At 50.3% G+C, this 13,591-nt stretch overlaps 7 protein-coding genes across 7 annotated transcripts; 4 read left to right on the top strand and 3 right to left on the bottom strand.

The window, feature by feature from the left end:
• Positions 1-142: 142 nt before the first annotated feature.
• Positions 143-1,118, top strand: N7517_007390 (uncharacterized protein; the record flags this gene model as incomplete). The annotated part of the gene is made up of 3 exons (XM_056725120.1): positions 143-199; positions 255-347; positions 402-1,118. The coding sequence occupies 3 exons, from the start codon at positions 143-145 to the stop codon at positions 1,116-1,118; spliced, it is 867 nt and encodes a 288-aa protein (XP_056581370.1).
• Positions 1,119-1,794: 676 nt separating this feature from the next.
• N7517_007389 (O-phospho-L-serine:2-oxoglutarate transaminase) lies at positions 1,795-3,186 on the top strand (the record flags this gene model as incomplete). Its single annotated transcript, XM_056725119.1, has 2 exons — positions 1,795-2,559; positions 2,617-3,186. 2 exons carry the CDS (start codon positions 1,795-1,797, stop codon positions 3,184-3,186), a joined length of 1,335 nt encoding a protein of 444 aa, XP_056581369.1.
• A 219-nt stretch (positions 3,187-3,405) lies between these two features.
• N7517_007388 (cytochrome b5 reductase family protein) lies at positions 3,406-4,551 on the bottom strand (the record flags this gene model as incomplete). Its single annotated transcript, XM_056725118.1, has 1 exon — positions 3,406-4,551. The coding sequence occupies one exon, from the start codon at positions 4,549-4,551 to the stop codon at positions 3,406-3,408; it is 1,146 nt and encodes a 381-aa protein (XP_056581368.1).
• Positions 4,552-4,846: 295 nt separating this feature from the next.
• N7517_007387 (putative amino acid transporter) lies at positions 4,847-6,729 on the top strand (the record flags this gene model as incomplete). The annotated part of the gene is made up of 2 exons (XM_056725117.1): positions 4,847-5,869; positions 5,920-6,729. 2 exons carry the CDS (start codon positions 4,847-4,849, stop codon positions 6,727-6,729), a joined length of 1,833 nt encoding a protein of 610 aa, XP_056581367.1.
• A 362-nt stretch (positions 6,730-7,091) lies between these two features.
• Positions 7,092-9,038, bottom strand: N7517_007386 (glycoside hydrolase family 32 protein; the record flags this gene model as incomplete). The annotated part of the gene is made up of 3 exons (XM_056725116.1): positions 7,092-7,483; positions 7,545-8,042; positions 8,147-9,038. 3 exons carry the CDS (start codon positions 9,036-9,038, stop codon positions 7,092-7,094), a joined length of 1,782 nt encoding a protein of 593 aa, XP_056581366.1.
• A 594-nt stretch (positions 9,039-9,632) lies between these two features.
• N7517_007385 (Major facilitator superfamily domain general substrate transporter) lies at positions 9,633-11,270 on the top strand (the record flags this gene model as incomplete). The annotated part of the gene is made up of 3 exons (XM_056725115.1): positions 9,633-9,809; positions 9,863-10,159; positions 10,215-11,270. 3 exons carry the CDS (start codon positions 9,633-9,635, stop codon positions 11,268-11,270), a joined length of 1,530 nt encoding a protein of 509 aa, XP_056581365.1.
• A 1,241-nt stretch (positions 11,271-12,511) lies between these two features.
• On the bottom strand, positions 12,512-13,407 carry N7517_007384 (putative ABC transporter; the record flags this gene model as incomplete). The annotated part of the gene is made up of 2 exons (XM_056725114.1): positions 12,512-13,221; positions 13,275-13,407. 2 exons carry the CDS (start codon positions 13,405-13,407, stop codon positions 12,512-12,514), a joined length of 843 nt encoding a protein of 280 aa, XP_056581364.1.
• Positions 13,408-13,591: the final 184 nt, after the last annotated feature.

Raw genomic sequence — 13,591 nt, 5'->3', positions numbered from 1 at the left:
GCCTTTTTCTATCTTTCATGCTTTCATTCTTTCTTTCTCTCTTTCTCTCTCGTATTTCCTACACCTCCCCTCCCCCTATTTCTCATATTTTGTGCGAGTTCTCGATCAACCTGAAACAAGTCCTCTCAATTCATAATACAGAATGGAAGAAATCGAGATGGTCCCATTCGGCCACCTGCCTTTCGATTATCATGTTATGGTAAATCTCTCAGAGCGAACAAAAAACCCGATGTAGGTCGCTAATATTGTAACAGGAAAAATGGGATCCCAATTCTCCTCTTACAAAAACCCAACAATTCCGTGCCCTTGTTGAGTCTTGGACTCGGCTTGGCAAAACTGCCCGCATTGTAGCCTTGGACCACACCTTTCTTGGCCATGGATCAACACTGATTGAGATCTAGAAATACCCAGAGGGTGATAATCTGCTTCCCGAGGAAATCCCTCCACATGTGCCTCAAGATCTTATGTCAGATGAAGATCGTGCTGTAGATGGTCAGACAATAAAACTGCTCTGGATTCGGACGTGGTACGGGCGGAAAGATGATCAGGCAAGCCAGGATGCCGCCGATGCTGGATACAAACATCTCCGCATGGTTGTGTTTGGCGACGGAGAATTAAATGACGTGTGTCCGGACATCGAGAAAGAGTGTATCTTTGAGAACAAAGAGGAGTTTGGTCCTGGCAGTATCACTATGCCTAATGGAGATACGAACCCCGATTTCGTGGATGGCATCGCCTGTGGGACGCCAGCCTCTGTGCCATCGTACATGATCACGGCGCTAATGCATAGACCAGATATGCTTGATGGTCTGTCGCGTCGCGATTGGCCGACAGATTGGTATGATAAACCAGATGAGCTAGAGAAATTCCAGTCTATCATGGTTCTTGTCGCCGATCGCAAGGCGTGTGAAGAAGGATGGGTCTTGTTCTTGGCTCCGAACCATAGGGGGGAAATACTTCCCTTCAGAGTCCGCGACAGGGCAGCTTGGGTGTACCAACAGATTATTGACTTCATGGAGGGCGTGCACTTGGCGGAGAATACTGTGGACCCCGATCAGGATATGGAATTTTATATGCGTGAAAACCCCGATGGCTGGGCTCCTGATAGTGTTCTCTGAATATATGTTCCCTTGCTAGTAGAATTACGATGATATATCTGTAAAAAAATGGTTTCACTTGTTGAGATCTACAGTGTAGAGCAGATCATGAAAAGCACAATAGATAGCTATGAAGCTAAAGAAGAGAGTTGATTGTAAAGATTATACAAAGATGGAGAAAGCAAGTAAGACTGTAAAGCCTTCTGATGACATTCTATAAGGATCGCATCCATGGTTTCTATTGGATAGTGCTAGCTGAAAGGGAGCCATTTTCGGCGTCGTTTTGGTCGCCAGTGGAAACGAGGGGAAAAGCCGTCTAAGTCGAGCGTCAACATCAGGACCGGATGATGACTAACATTGCTGGGCGGGTGCATAATAGTGGTGTTATAGGGCAGTGGGCGGTCAAGGGCCGGCTGGACGTCCAAAGTTACGGGTGGAAAGGCAGCCGTTTCTGGCCTCAAAAGCGGTCATTTTCGGCGTCAATCCCACAGGTCCTCATATTCTAGTTGTAAACGCAGATCCGGTGAATATATTAGGCTGCTTGTTGACATTCCAGCAAGTGCCATTTGAACATATAAATAGCCATATTCCTTAACTTTTCCTCCAAGGTTGATCCACTGCGGTCCACACTTGAGGTTTTTCTCTCCCGCTTCTTCTCTTTCTCTTCTACCTCAAATCTACCCCAATTAATCTCATCATGCCTTCCCGACAAGAAGTCTCCTACTTTGGAGCTGGTCCAGCTCCCCTCCCTACTCCAGTTGTCGAGGCCGGCGCAAAGGCATTCGTCAACTTCAACGACGCCGGACTCGGACTCGGCGAGATCTCGCACCGCTCGCCCACCGCCAACAAGATCCTCAACGATGCCAAAGCCAACCTTTCCGCTCTCCTCGATATCCCTGATAACTATGAGATCCTGTTTATGCAAGCCGGAGGCAGTGGCGAGTTCAGCGCTGTCGTGCAGAACCTGGTCCCCGTCTGGATTGAGCGCCGCCGCCGCAGAGCCGAGGCCGACGTGAAGAAGGCACAGCCCGGCGCGGAACAGGCGGAGGTCGACGAATTGGTCTTCCAGAGACTTCAGAAGGAGGTCGATGAGGAGCTGAAGCTGGATTACCTCGTGACTGGATCTTGGTCGCTCAAGGCTTCCCAGGAAGCGAGCAGACTGATCGGCTCGAAATACGTGAATGTTGCTCTTGATTCTCGCAAGACCAACGATGGGAAGTTTGGAAAAATCCCCGCTGAGGATTCCTGGTCCTTGACTCCTACCAAGAAGGAGGGTGGCAAGGGCTCTGCATTTGTCTACTTCTGTGACAATGAGACCGTCGATGGTGTCGAGTTCCCGCAGTTCCCCAAGTCATTGGAGGCTCAGGGTCAGGATGCCGAAGATGAGCGTCTCGTTGTCGCTGATATGAGCTCCAACTTCATCAGCCGAAAGGTTGATGTCAGCAAATACGCTGTCATCTTCGTACGTTGGCTCCAATCTCTCCGCGTTATGGGAATGGTACACTAACTATATATACAGGGCGGCGCACAGAAGAACATCGGTGTCACCGGTATCACCATTGCCATCGTTCGCAAGGATCTCCTCCCTCCCCAGACCGCGACTCCTTCCCCTGCTCTCCTCCACCGCTTGAACATTGGCGGTCTCCCCGGCCCAATCGTTCTCGACTACGCAACCATCGCAAAGAACAACTCCCTCTACAACACCCTCCCCATCTTCAATCTCTGGATTGCCGGCCAGGTCATGGCCGACCTGATGACCGAGTTCAGCACTCAAAAGGTCAGCGGCCAAGAGGAAGTCGCCAGCCAGAAGGCGCAGCTTATCTACGGTGCTTTGGACAAGTTCCCCCAATTGTACCAGGTTGTTCCTGACGCCAGCGTCCGCAGCCGCATGAACATCTGCTTCCGCGTCGGCGGCGGCGATGATGCAAAGGAGAAGGAGTTCATCGCTGGCGCTGAGAAGCGTCTCCTCCAGGGCCTCAAAGGCCATCGCAGTGTAGGCGGTATGCGCGCCAGCAACTACAATGCCGTTCCATTGGAGAACGTGCAGAAGCTAGTGAAGTACCTCGAGGACTTTGCTACAGCACAGTAGATTGTGTTTGAAGATAATATCAGTGTTTGAGCGAATTCAACCTGGGGCTTTCGGCCAGGAATGTGTGATGGGTAACGAAATAGGACGCTATAATGTGTCCAGGACAGTTGCGACTGTTTATTCAACATAACTCCCAGTATATCCATGCTATATATGCTTTAATGACAAAAAGGTTCCGATGTTTATACAAAAGTGGCCCAAAAGACTAAGAGAAAGCAGTCAGAGCTTCCACACACCCCAATCTTTGAGATCAAGTTCCTTGATGACTCCTTTTAGGGGGCCCTGGAGCTCCTGACCTTGCGCCCATAGCTTAGGCCCAGCCATGTAACTGATGAACCCTTCAGGACCGGAAACCAAAATCAACTTGCTCTTGCGAGAGTCACTTGTTGACGCTGGGGCAATAGCACCTCGGATAGCTTCCTTTCCAATGAACGTATTTTCCTCATCCAAATAGTAATCCACAGTGACCTGCCCGGGATACTGGGACTTGAGCGCCTCTAGCTCTCGCACAATAATAGAAGTATCCTCTTTTCGTACAACATCAACAGCATTTTCCGACAAAGTTTCCTGACTCTTCGACGAGCCAAACCACCCAGAGAACCAGCCCCGGCGTGGCTGCGGCTTCAGCGAGTCACTGTGACCACCAGCACAGTCATCCTTCAATCGATTCGCCCACAATATATGGATCTTCGGCCGTCGCTCAGTGTCCGTGCGATTCAAAAGAGAATATCCAGCTTGCAGAGCCGGCGCAATCCCCGTTCCACCAGCAATAAAGAGAATATCCTCCGTTTCCTTCGGGATGGCACACTCGATCTTGGGCCCACGCATCTCAACGTCAGCGCCTACATCGATGGTGTGCAGGTAGCGCGAGACCTCTCCAAAGGGATCTTTCCGAATAAAGAACCGCAGGCAGCCCTCATTCTCGTCGTCGACGCTTAGCGATGTCGCCGCCGTCGTCGGCAGCGGCGTGTAATCTCGTCCAATTTGTAATTGTGGTTGCTTGAACATCACACTCCAGACTCCTTTCTTCCATGCTTCCTCGTAGACATCGTAGTTGCTGTCGCTGGGTTTGCGTGGTCGCAGTGTGAAGAGGCTGCTGGTTGCGGACACGGGCTCGCGTGACACAAGGCTGTATTTTGTAAATGTCTCTGGGTTCAAGGTCGCGGATGATGTGTTTTGAGATTGGATATAGGCGCCCGCACCTGCTGCTGCTGCGCCCACGAAGACGATGCTTAGCCAGCGGCGCGAGTTGGAACGGGAAGGCTTTGGTGACGTCGAGGCTGAGGTTGAAGCATAGCGCACAGGCCGAGCTACAGCTCTGGAACCTTGGCTGCTTCTACAGCATAAAGAGGGTAAGTTGTTCATGTGGAAGTGCAATTGGAGAGAAAAAGAAATCGCGGGCGGAGATTCGAAGGTCGAGGCCAAGAGAGAGCCGATTGGGCGATCGACAAGAAAATACAAGAAAATACACCCCCTTGGCGGTTCTTCGTCTTCACTACAACTCACTTTGGGGATTTGTCCTCTCTACAGAATTGACATTTACGACATTCTCGACATTCTCTTCGGGCAATGGAGACTCCCCTTGGCCACTCCTGACGACATACCTTTCCGCCATCCTCTCTCTCCTTAACTTATACCACACGCTGGACACAAACAGACTATGTCGAATACATACCAAGGCAACAGGAATGGCAGCCTTGCCGCCCGTCGAGATTCACTAGAACTTGCCTCTCTCGCATCCTCATCCCCCGGCTCCGTAGGCGGGTCCTCACGCTCCTCCTCCCCCGACGGCATCTCCTCATCCCGCAAGCTCTCCCTCGCGGACGAAGACCCTCTCGCAGAATCGCATGATGCCGAGCTAGGAACAGGCCGCCATAGAGCTCAGAGCTCATATTCCATATCCTCAGCTTTCGATTTCGGGGGCACTCTATTCCCACTGTCGCAAACACAGGGTGGCTACGCGCCCCTCGGTACCCCGTCCGCGGACAGACCAGGATTCACAGATGGATCGCTGGAGCGGAATAAGACATTGACATACCTGAATGGGCTATCGCTTATCGTTGGGCTGATTATTGGATCGGGTATCTTCTCATCGCCGAGTCAGGTCAACGCGAACGCGGGGTCGCCGGGGGCATCGCTCATCGTTTGGGCCGTGGCTGGTCTATTGGCCTGGACGGGGGCTGCTAGCTATGCAGAGCTGGGAGGAGCCATTCCGCTGAACGGAGGCTCGCAGGTCTATCTTTCCAAGATCTTTGGAGAGCTGACGGGCTTCTTGTTCGCATGGTGCGCCGTGTTAGTACTCAAGCCTGGGTCTGCGGCGATTATCTCTCTCATATTTGGCGAATATGTCGTTCGCGCATTTGTGGGCGCTGATGTGGGTGATCTCAATCCTTGGATCAACAAGGGAGTTGCATTTGGAGGACTTTTGGTAGTGACCCTGCTCAATTGCATTTCCACCAAGTTTGCTACCCGCATTGGTGACTTTTTTATGTTCTTCAAGTTCATTGCTCTGCTGGGAGTCACCGTCATCGGCATTATAGTCGCTGTGACTGGCTTCTCAGCTGGTGGACATGCAGATGAAGAATGGAAGACGACAGGATGGTTCGAGGGAACCAACACCGAGATCTCTGATTTCGCAGTGGCTCTATATGCAGGTCTATGGGCATTTGACGGCTGGGACAATGTAAGTTGAGACTCATAGATCTCTGAAATGCTTCTACTCACACATTGCAGACCAACTACGTGACGGGCGAGTTCAAGAACCCAAACCGCGATCTGCCACGAGTCATCCACACAGCGATGCCACTGGTTATCATGTCGTATCTGCTCGCCAATGTCGCATATTTCCTAGTTCTGCCCCACTCCACCATTGAGGCAAGCAACACCGTCGCCGTACAATTCGGCGCAAAAGTATTCGGCCCCATCGGAGCCCTAGTTCTAGCTCTCGTCGTCTCGGCCAGCTGCTTCGGAGCGCTCAACGCAACCACCTTCACAAGCGGCCGACTAGTCTACGCAGCCGGCAAGGAAGGGTATCTTCCCTCGATATTCGGCCGCATCGGTCTTCACGCTACTCCCTCGCCAGGCCCTCCAGCAACCAGCCGACTACGCCGCCGCTCCTGGGCCCGCAAGTCCCTTTCCCGTCTCTTCGGTGATGAATCCAGCCTCGGCTTCACGCCAATCTATGCTATGGCATTTAACGGCGCCCTTACAGCCATCTACATCATCGTCGGAGAGTTCGGCACCCTCGTCACTTTCTACGGTGTAGCCGGATACACCTTCTACTTCCTCACCGTCCTCGGACTGATCGTCCTCCGTATCCGTGAACCCCAGCTGGAACGTCCTTACCGCACCTGGATCACCACACCCATCATCTTCTGCTGCGTGAGCCTATTCCTCCTCAGCCGTGCTGTCATCTCCGAGCCCCTGCAGACACTCATCGTCGTCGCGTTCATCATCACCGGCGTACCCGTCTACTACTGGCGTATCTACCAGCGAGATGGTCGGATTGACCTTCCCAGCTGGAAATTCTGGAAGCGCGGTTAAGTTCGAGAGAACTCTCCGCCCGCTCCGTTCTTGTTTGCTCTTATGATTGTGATACCCATGCATATATAGCTGGGATGTACGGTACAAAGTGAAAGATGTCTTTGGTTTTTGTGTGCGTATTTGCGCTTCCAGTGGAAGCCTTTTTGGCGACGATGTGACGACCATGGCTCTAGGCGGGTGCATTTTGATTGCTTCATCTTGCTGGTTTCATTATGCACGCCGTGTCTGCTTCTACCCTGTTTTATTACTGAGATCTAGTGCCCTGCATACTGCATGCAGTGTATATTATACATAATGTTCATAATATTTGCATATTGCAATTTCCAACCCCATTTATATACATACAAAGTGACAGGGTGTGTCTACAACCTCGGGGGTGGGTTCACTGACCCTCGTACACCAAGACCATCCCAAATAGATCCTCGCACGAGGACGGCAGTTGCCTGCCCATCATCCACCCTAGCATCAGACTCTGCGAAGAACAGTGGTCCGAAGCAATGATCTGCTGGGTGGTAGATTCGGGTAGAGATGACCGTTCTGTCATTTACAAACACTTCTAAAACACTCGAGTCAAAGAAGGCGTGTACTCGAAGCCTCTCTTCAATCTCCTCGCCACGCTCATTCAGGAAAGTGAACAGCGTGTGCGGAGCAGTTTCATAGCCGTGATTTACTTCGGCGTTGTCGATCAGAGGCCGATGGATTTCGAAGGTCTCACTTCGTGGATCCCAGGAAAGGGTCGTACAGTTTTGACCATCTAGAAGAACGAGTATCAGCATGTGTACCATAGACCCGGAGAATTAGAGCCAATGTCTTACCAGAGGTGTGTAGGATTTCGATACCCACACGTGCACAAGATTTACTGACGGAAAATTCGGCATCGATTTCCCATTTAGATGTCCCTAACAGCATTGCACCTTGTGATGGTGAAGTAGACAGGGGAATTCCAGCGAGGTGGCTCTCCCGGGCACTTTGTCTCAGTCGCGTAAGTCGGCTATCTGGACTAATCTTCATGGTATGGATCGTGAAGGTACCAGTACCAGGTGCATCGGGCACTGCGTTGATTGAAGTAATTGAACTCAATTCCGAGCTCCGTGCCTTTTTGACATTTTTCAATGTCATCAGTCCCACCACACGAGGAAGTGAAATTAAGCCGCTGAATCCTTGGCGATGACGCAGAGAATCAGACAGGTCCTCTTCTGTGATCCAGCCACAGACGATATGTTGCGAGGTTTGAGGGTCGTAGAATGAGTTGGCCGCATAGTAGCAGCCATGATCGAAGATACCAGAGAATGCATATGAGGCCAGAGAAATGTCTGTGGAAGGAGATTTTTTTCTCCATTGGACGTGATAGACATCCAGAGTTGGGCTCGGGCTTCTCGTTTTCGGCGTGCTTCTTGGGCCCCGTTTTGGTTCGAACTATCCAACGGCACACAGCCTTCAGCTCCCATGATGATAAAGTCCCGAGACGTGCCGGTGTCATCGGTCAGGGTCATTAGATTGGCGACTTCCCAGTTCACGCCGTAGTCGCCAGACCAGCGAGATGGTCGTAGGTTGAGGCCAACATCTACCAATGGGCCAATAAAATCCCACTTGCCGAGGGCTGTTGCTTGGACAGTATAGACAAAAACTGTTGGGGTTTTCTTGGCGATTCCTCCTGATATAAAACCATATAGTGCTGATTGTGTGTGTTTGGAAAGAGGTCCCCCGGCCCAAGTTGTGATGAAAGGATCTCTCCAGGCCGTCACATTGAGATGTGAAGGCGGGCCATTGAGAACCGGGTTGCAGTCCTGGCGTTGCCAGGTCTTGCCTCCATCTTGTGAGACAGCTAAACTCAGAGATTCACTTCCGAGTGTATATGGTAGGGTGTGGTGGAGCGGGAGATGGCTCACTGAGGTGTATAGGATTGTGAGAGCTCCCGGGTGTCCGGAGGCATCGGTTGCCTGTAGACATCCTGTAAATACGCCCCGGCAGTCGTATTCAGCGGAGGGCGTCAAAATGGGAGCGGTGGATGTCGTCCATGACACTAGATCTGGGGATGTAGCATGGCCCCAGGAGATATTGCCCCAATCATTCCCGTGCGGGTTCCATTGGAAACACAAATGATATAACCCTGTAGTTGGATCGTATCCTAATCCACATGGGTCATTCAACCATCCTGTAGGTGCTGTGACATGAAACGATGGCCTCCATTGCGAAGGATCTCGAGGTAATCTCTTCTCTTCGTGCGTTTCCCAAAGAGACTGTTCTGATTTTTGCCGAGGCTCGTGATCAAGCATGTCCAATTCTCTTGTGCTGACGGGATCAGACATGTTTAACATTGGATTTAATGCAAAAGAAGGAAGTAGACGATTCGATTCGTCGGCGGATGACCACGTAGAGATATACTCTATCGCAGTTCAAACTTTCAAACTTGGCCACGTCGCCCAACAAATACATGTGGTGTTGGGATCCACTGAGGACTTAAAATTATGTATGGCCTGAGGATGCCATTCATAGAAAATAACGAGATATTGAAGCCCGAATCCCCGATTCCCCGATTCGGGGGTCAATCGGGAATAAGTTCGGTATATACAGGAGGATTGTCGGCGAAATTAAAATAGGCTCCGTAGTGGATAGGAGAGTATATAGGTAGACGGACAGATGAGTAGACGTAGTAGAGTGTATGCAATGAGGTATATCACCACATCCCTGTAGGGTTGACTGAAATGGGAAATCTCGGAGAAACTCGTCAAAAATAAATCCGGGGGGTGAGAGAGTTTGGGGGAAAATCTGGGGGATCTGGGGAACTTCACTTCCAATTGTTTATTCAATATGAATTGATATAGAGCATATAGAGCATCCTCATGGGAGTGTGTCTTCGAGGGTGTACGCTCACATTCCATCGGATTCGGACAATCTGCAACATGCCTTTCAAGTGTGCTTCGGCTGAAATCCAACATGTCGACTACTCAGATTCGCCTCGAAAGTCACAAGCGATCAATGTCCAGTTAATATTCGCCTGTACAGTATTTTCCGCCGCCTCATTCTTGTTCGGATTCGACGACAAGATCATTTCCCCGGTTGCTGCATTGCCAGATTTTGTTAGTGCTGGTGCAATCATAGCAAAAGATGATCCTAGCTGATTCGAATATAGGTTGATAAATTCCAAGGACCTAACCCAGCCACTGGGAAGTATATCCTCACGGCTCGCAATCAAAATCTGGTCTTCTCCCTTCCATTGGCGGCCTCCGTGATCGGGGGCCTGCTTGGCTCGCCATTGAATTTCCACCTTGGTCGCAAATGGCCTTTGATTATTGCGTATATCGTATCTGTGGGTGGTGGATTACTACAGGTCTTTGCACCGAATTTGGGGGCCTTTGTGGGAGGTCGTTCTATCAATGCAGTTGCTTTGGGCATCGTGGGTGTGACTGCCCCTTTGTATGTCTCTGAGGTATTGATCCTTTGCTGCTTGTTCCATTTTCAATGACGCTAATTCTTGCATTTAGGTTGTTCCCGCCTCTATACGTGGCAGATGTGTTAGTTCAATGAACATCTTGAATCTAACAGCTGGCGTGGTAGGCACCGTGGTTGTCTTCAGAACAGAAAAGATCGATGGAAGCCTGTCATACCAGATCCCCATAGCTGTGCAGTGTGCTCTGCCTGTCATTCTTCTTATCATGACAGTGCCCCTTCCAGAAAGCCCACAATGGCTGGCCGGGAAGGGAAATATAGAAGACGCTCGGCACAGCCTGCGGAAATTGCGTGGGTTCAGCGACGCCGAGGTTGAAGATGAACTCCGCCTCATGAAGCTATCTGAAGAAAATGAGCGCGAGCTCCACCAGATCAAGTTCTGGCACATCTTCCAGCGACAGCACCTCAAACGCACCCTGACGGCGGGTTCATTCTTCTCTCTTAACCAAATATCAGGCATCATTCTTTCAACAACATATACAACCGTCTTCCTCACAGAGCTGGATATTGCAGACCCCTTCTCCCTAACAATCATCGCATCCTGCTGCACATTAGCCGGCACCATTGCCGCACCCTTCGTCATCGACCGTGCCGGTCGACGTCCCACAGCATTTATCGGGATGGGAATTATGTTCATAATCGACGCGGTGGCCGGTGGGTTAGCCTTCGACAGAGGCAACAAAAAGGCTACCATGGCCATCGCTGGTTTGTCCTTTGTATTCAACTTCTTTTGGGCATCTTCTTTCTGCTCGCTGGCGAACCTCATGCCCTCCGAGATGGCAACTCCCAAACTCCGCCATCATACCATGTCCTACACAGTTGCCTGTGCGCAAACAACCGCTGTTATCACCACTCTCGTCGTTCCACGGCTGACTTCGGCGGATGCGGCTAACCTTGGCGCGAAGACTTATCTCATCTTCGCTGGCTGTATGGCTGCCATCATTGTTTTTTTCTACTTTTTCATGCCGGAGACGCGTGGCCGAACTTTTGCTGAGATCGATGAGATGTATGCGGCTAAGATCCCTATGTGGAAGTGGAGGTCGTATGAGACTTCATTTGGGGTGAGGTCTCATGCATCAAAGGGTTTGTGACATTGTCCTGCAGTTCATCTTTCCAATTGGAGTCTTTCGCCCTTATCGCCTTCTATATTCCATAGAATTATGTCGTTAGTCTATAAGATTCCTGTACCCATGAACTCCGTCTATGCCTTGTTGAATCCAATTGTTGAAACAATGATTACCATTCCACTACGATGTCTTTTTAATATCCTATGAGATGTCATTTGAAATGTTATTTGAAGTATTTAAGATGTAGATATCTCAATGGCTTTTAACTATAATGTGGTTATGTAGTGGCCTGAAATCTTAGGGTCGCTTCGAGTGTGGAAGGAGCACCTTCTACAGCAACTCCAGTCCTCCACACTTTCACACTTTCACAACTCCTCCGGCACAATCCACAATGGTTTAACGCGATCCCAACAACGTGCATAGCGAGCAAGTTGAGTGGTTTAATCGAACGAAAGAACTGGGGTGACACACCTTCACATGAGCGACGCTTCGATCATCCATGCATCGAAGATCACAGAGAAACAGTTCTTGTCCTTGAGGGCAATTTGGCCAGCGCGGCTTCCCATTGAAAGCTTCGCCTCTCCTGACAAAAACAGTGAACTGAGAGAGAAAGTTAAAAGAGTGCGTGCGAAGTGTGATATACAAGGACTAGTCCCACAGCAATACGGTCACCCTGGAATTCCCATAGAAATATGAAACCGCTTAGGGACCTCAGTTGAGCACATGGCGCTTATCTTGGGATTCGGCATCCATGATAGGGATCAAATAGAAACAAACAAATAGACGAAGTGATGAGAGGTGGAAATTGAAAAGTTGGGGACGGTGACATGCTCATTCAAACGTCATTTAACCAGAGTAGGACCGGTTGTAAAGAGCCTTTGGGAAAGGCTTCTTTGAAAGCTTCTGTTGAAGTATATTTATAAACACGTCCTTTCATTAGCGGCGGATACTAGGACCAGTTCGAATTAAATGCAAGCGAGGACACGTCCACACGCATATATGCTATCTCGAACATTCTCTCATGATTTGTACGTACAAAAGAAATAGTTTTAGCCCCCTTTATGAGTCATGGTGGTTGAAAACTCCCAAATGTTGAATGAATCCCCCCTGTAGATGCAGATGCCAACCCATAACCCCGTCTATGCCTTGCGGTTGAACCCAATCGTTGTTGAATGGCACGTTAAATGACTCCTGACATCAGTGTTCGCATGCAAAATAGAAAAACAGAAAAACAAAAACTCTCAATCTCTTTCCAGATTATTTTCTTATTCGTGTTTTTCCAGTCCGTAACCTCCAAGGCCTTCAAGGGACTGGTAGGTCTTGCCCTGATTACCACGGTTATCCCGAGGACCTCTGAGCTTCATATCCTCCTTGAGCCACTTAAGAACCAGCTCTCCAAGACGACTATTCTCCGAAGTCCACTCGGGGACTTGTTCATGGAATGACTCAACACTACCCAGTGCCTTGACCTTGCCCAAGTGCATGTGGACCAGATGGGTAGGCCACTGGGCGAGGTTGTCCAAGATATGGGTAGCGTAAACAATAGTGCAAGCGCGGGTCTCAGTCTCCCGCTTTAGGAAAGCCAGGAAATTGCTCCTGGACAAAAGGTCCAAGTCGACAGTGATCTCGTCGAGCAGCAGAACCTGCCAGGGCCGCAGCAAGCCCATGGCCAGCTGCACACGGCGGCGTTCTCCGTCCGAGACGGCATGCATGCGCCAGCGTAGATCAACATCGAGGATGTCGATCAACTCGTCCCGGCGCTCTGGGTAGGCATTTCCGCCGACAGAGGCGAGCAGCGTCGGCACGTCGATGTCAGTGCGCACGATGCTGTTCAACACCCACTCGACTCCCAGGTAGGTCACGCCGTCTAGACTGTCTTTGAAGGGATCTTTGCCGCCAATGGCGATGGTGTCAGTGGGTGCAAGGCGCTTCCCTGCCAGGAGGCGGAGGAGGGTGGTCTTCCCCGCTCCATTTGCTGTTTGGGTTAGTCTTCGAGATCAATCTAAAATGGGAATGGGTTTGACTCACCGCCGATCAATAGAGTGCGGCTTCCAGCTGGTAGGCTCATTTTTATATTTTCCAAGCCATCAGAGCCATCTTGGAACTTGTATGAGAGGTTCTGTACCTCAATGGAGGGGAGAGTGGGATTGGTATCCGCCATGACGAATATGGGAGAAAAAGGAAAACACTGAGAGCACTGGGACTTCGGAATTAAAAGGAAGATCAGAATGAGTCAGGCAAAACTGTGACCTAGGTAATTCGAATTTATCTAGACTGATTTGATGTTAGCGCTCATGTAACATCGATGAGACGATTCCCCGGGCCCCGTACGCCATGGATGAGGT

The sequence above is a fragment of the Penicillium concentricum genome, assembly GCF_028827145.1.
Source record: "Penicillium concentricum strain IBT 3081 chromosome Unknown utg000002l_segment0_segment0, whole genome shotgun sequence".
Classification (NCBI taxonomy): domain Eukaryota; kingdom Fungi; phylum Ascomycota; class Eurotiomycetes; order Eurotiales; family Aspergillaceae; genus Penicillium; species Penicillium concentricum.
Note: the sequence above shows the minus strand (reverse complement) of the source record. Positions and strands in the feature narration are given on the sequence as shown.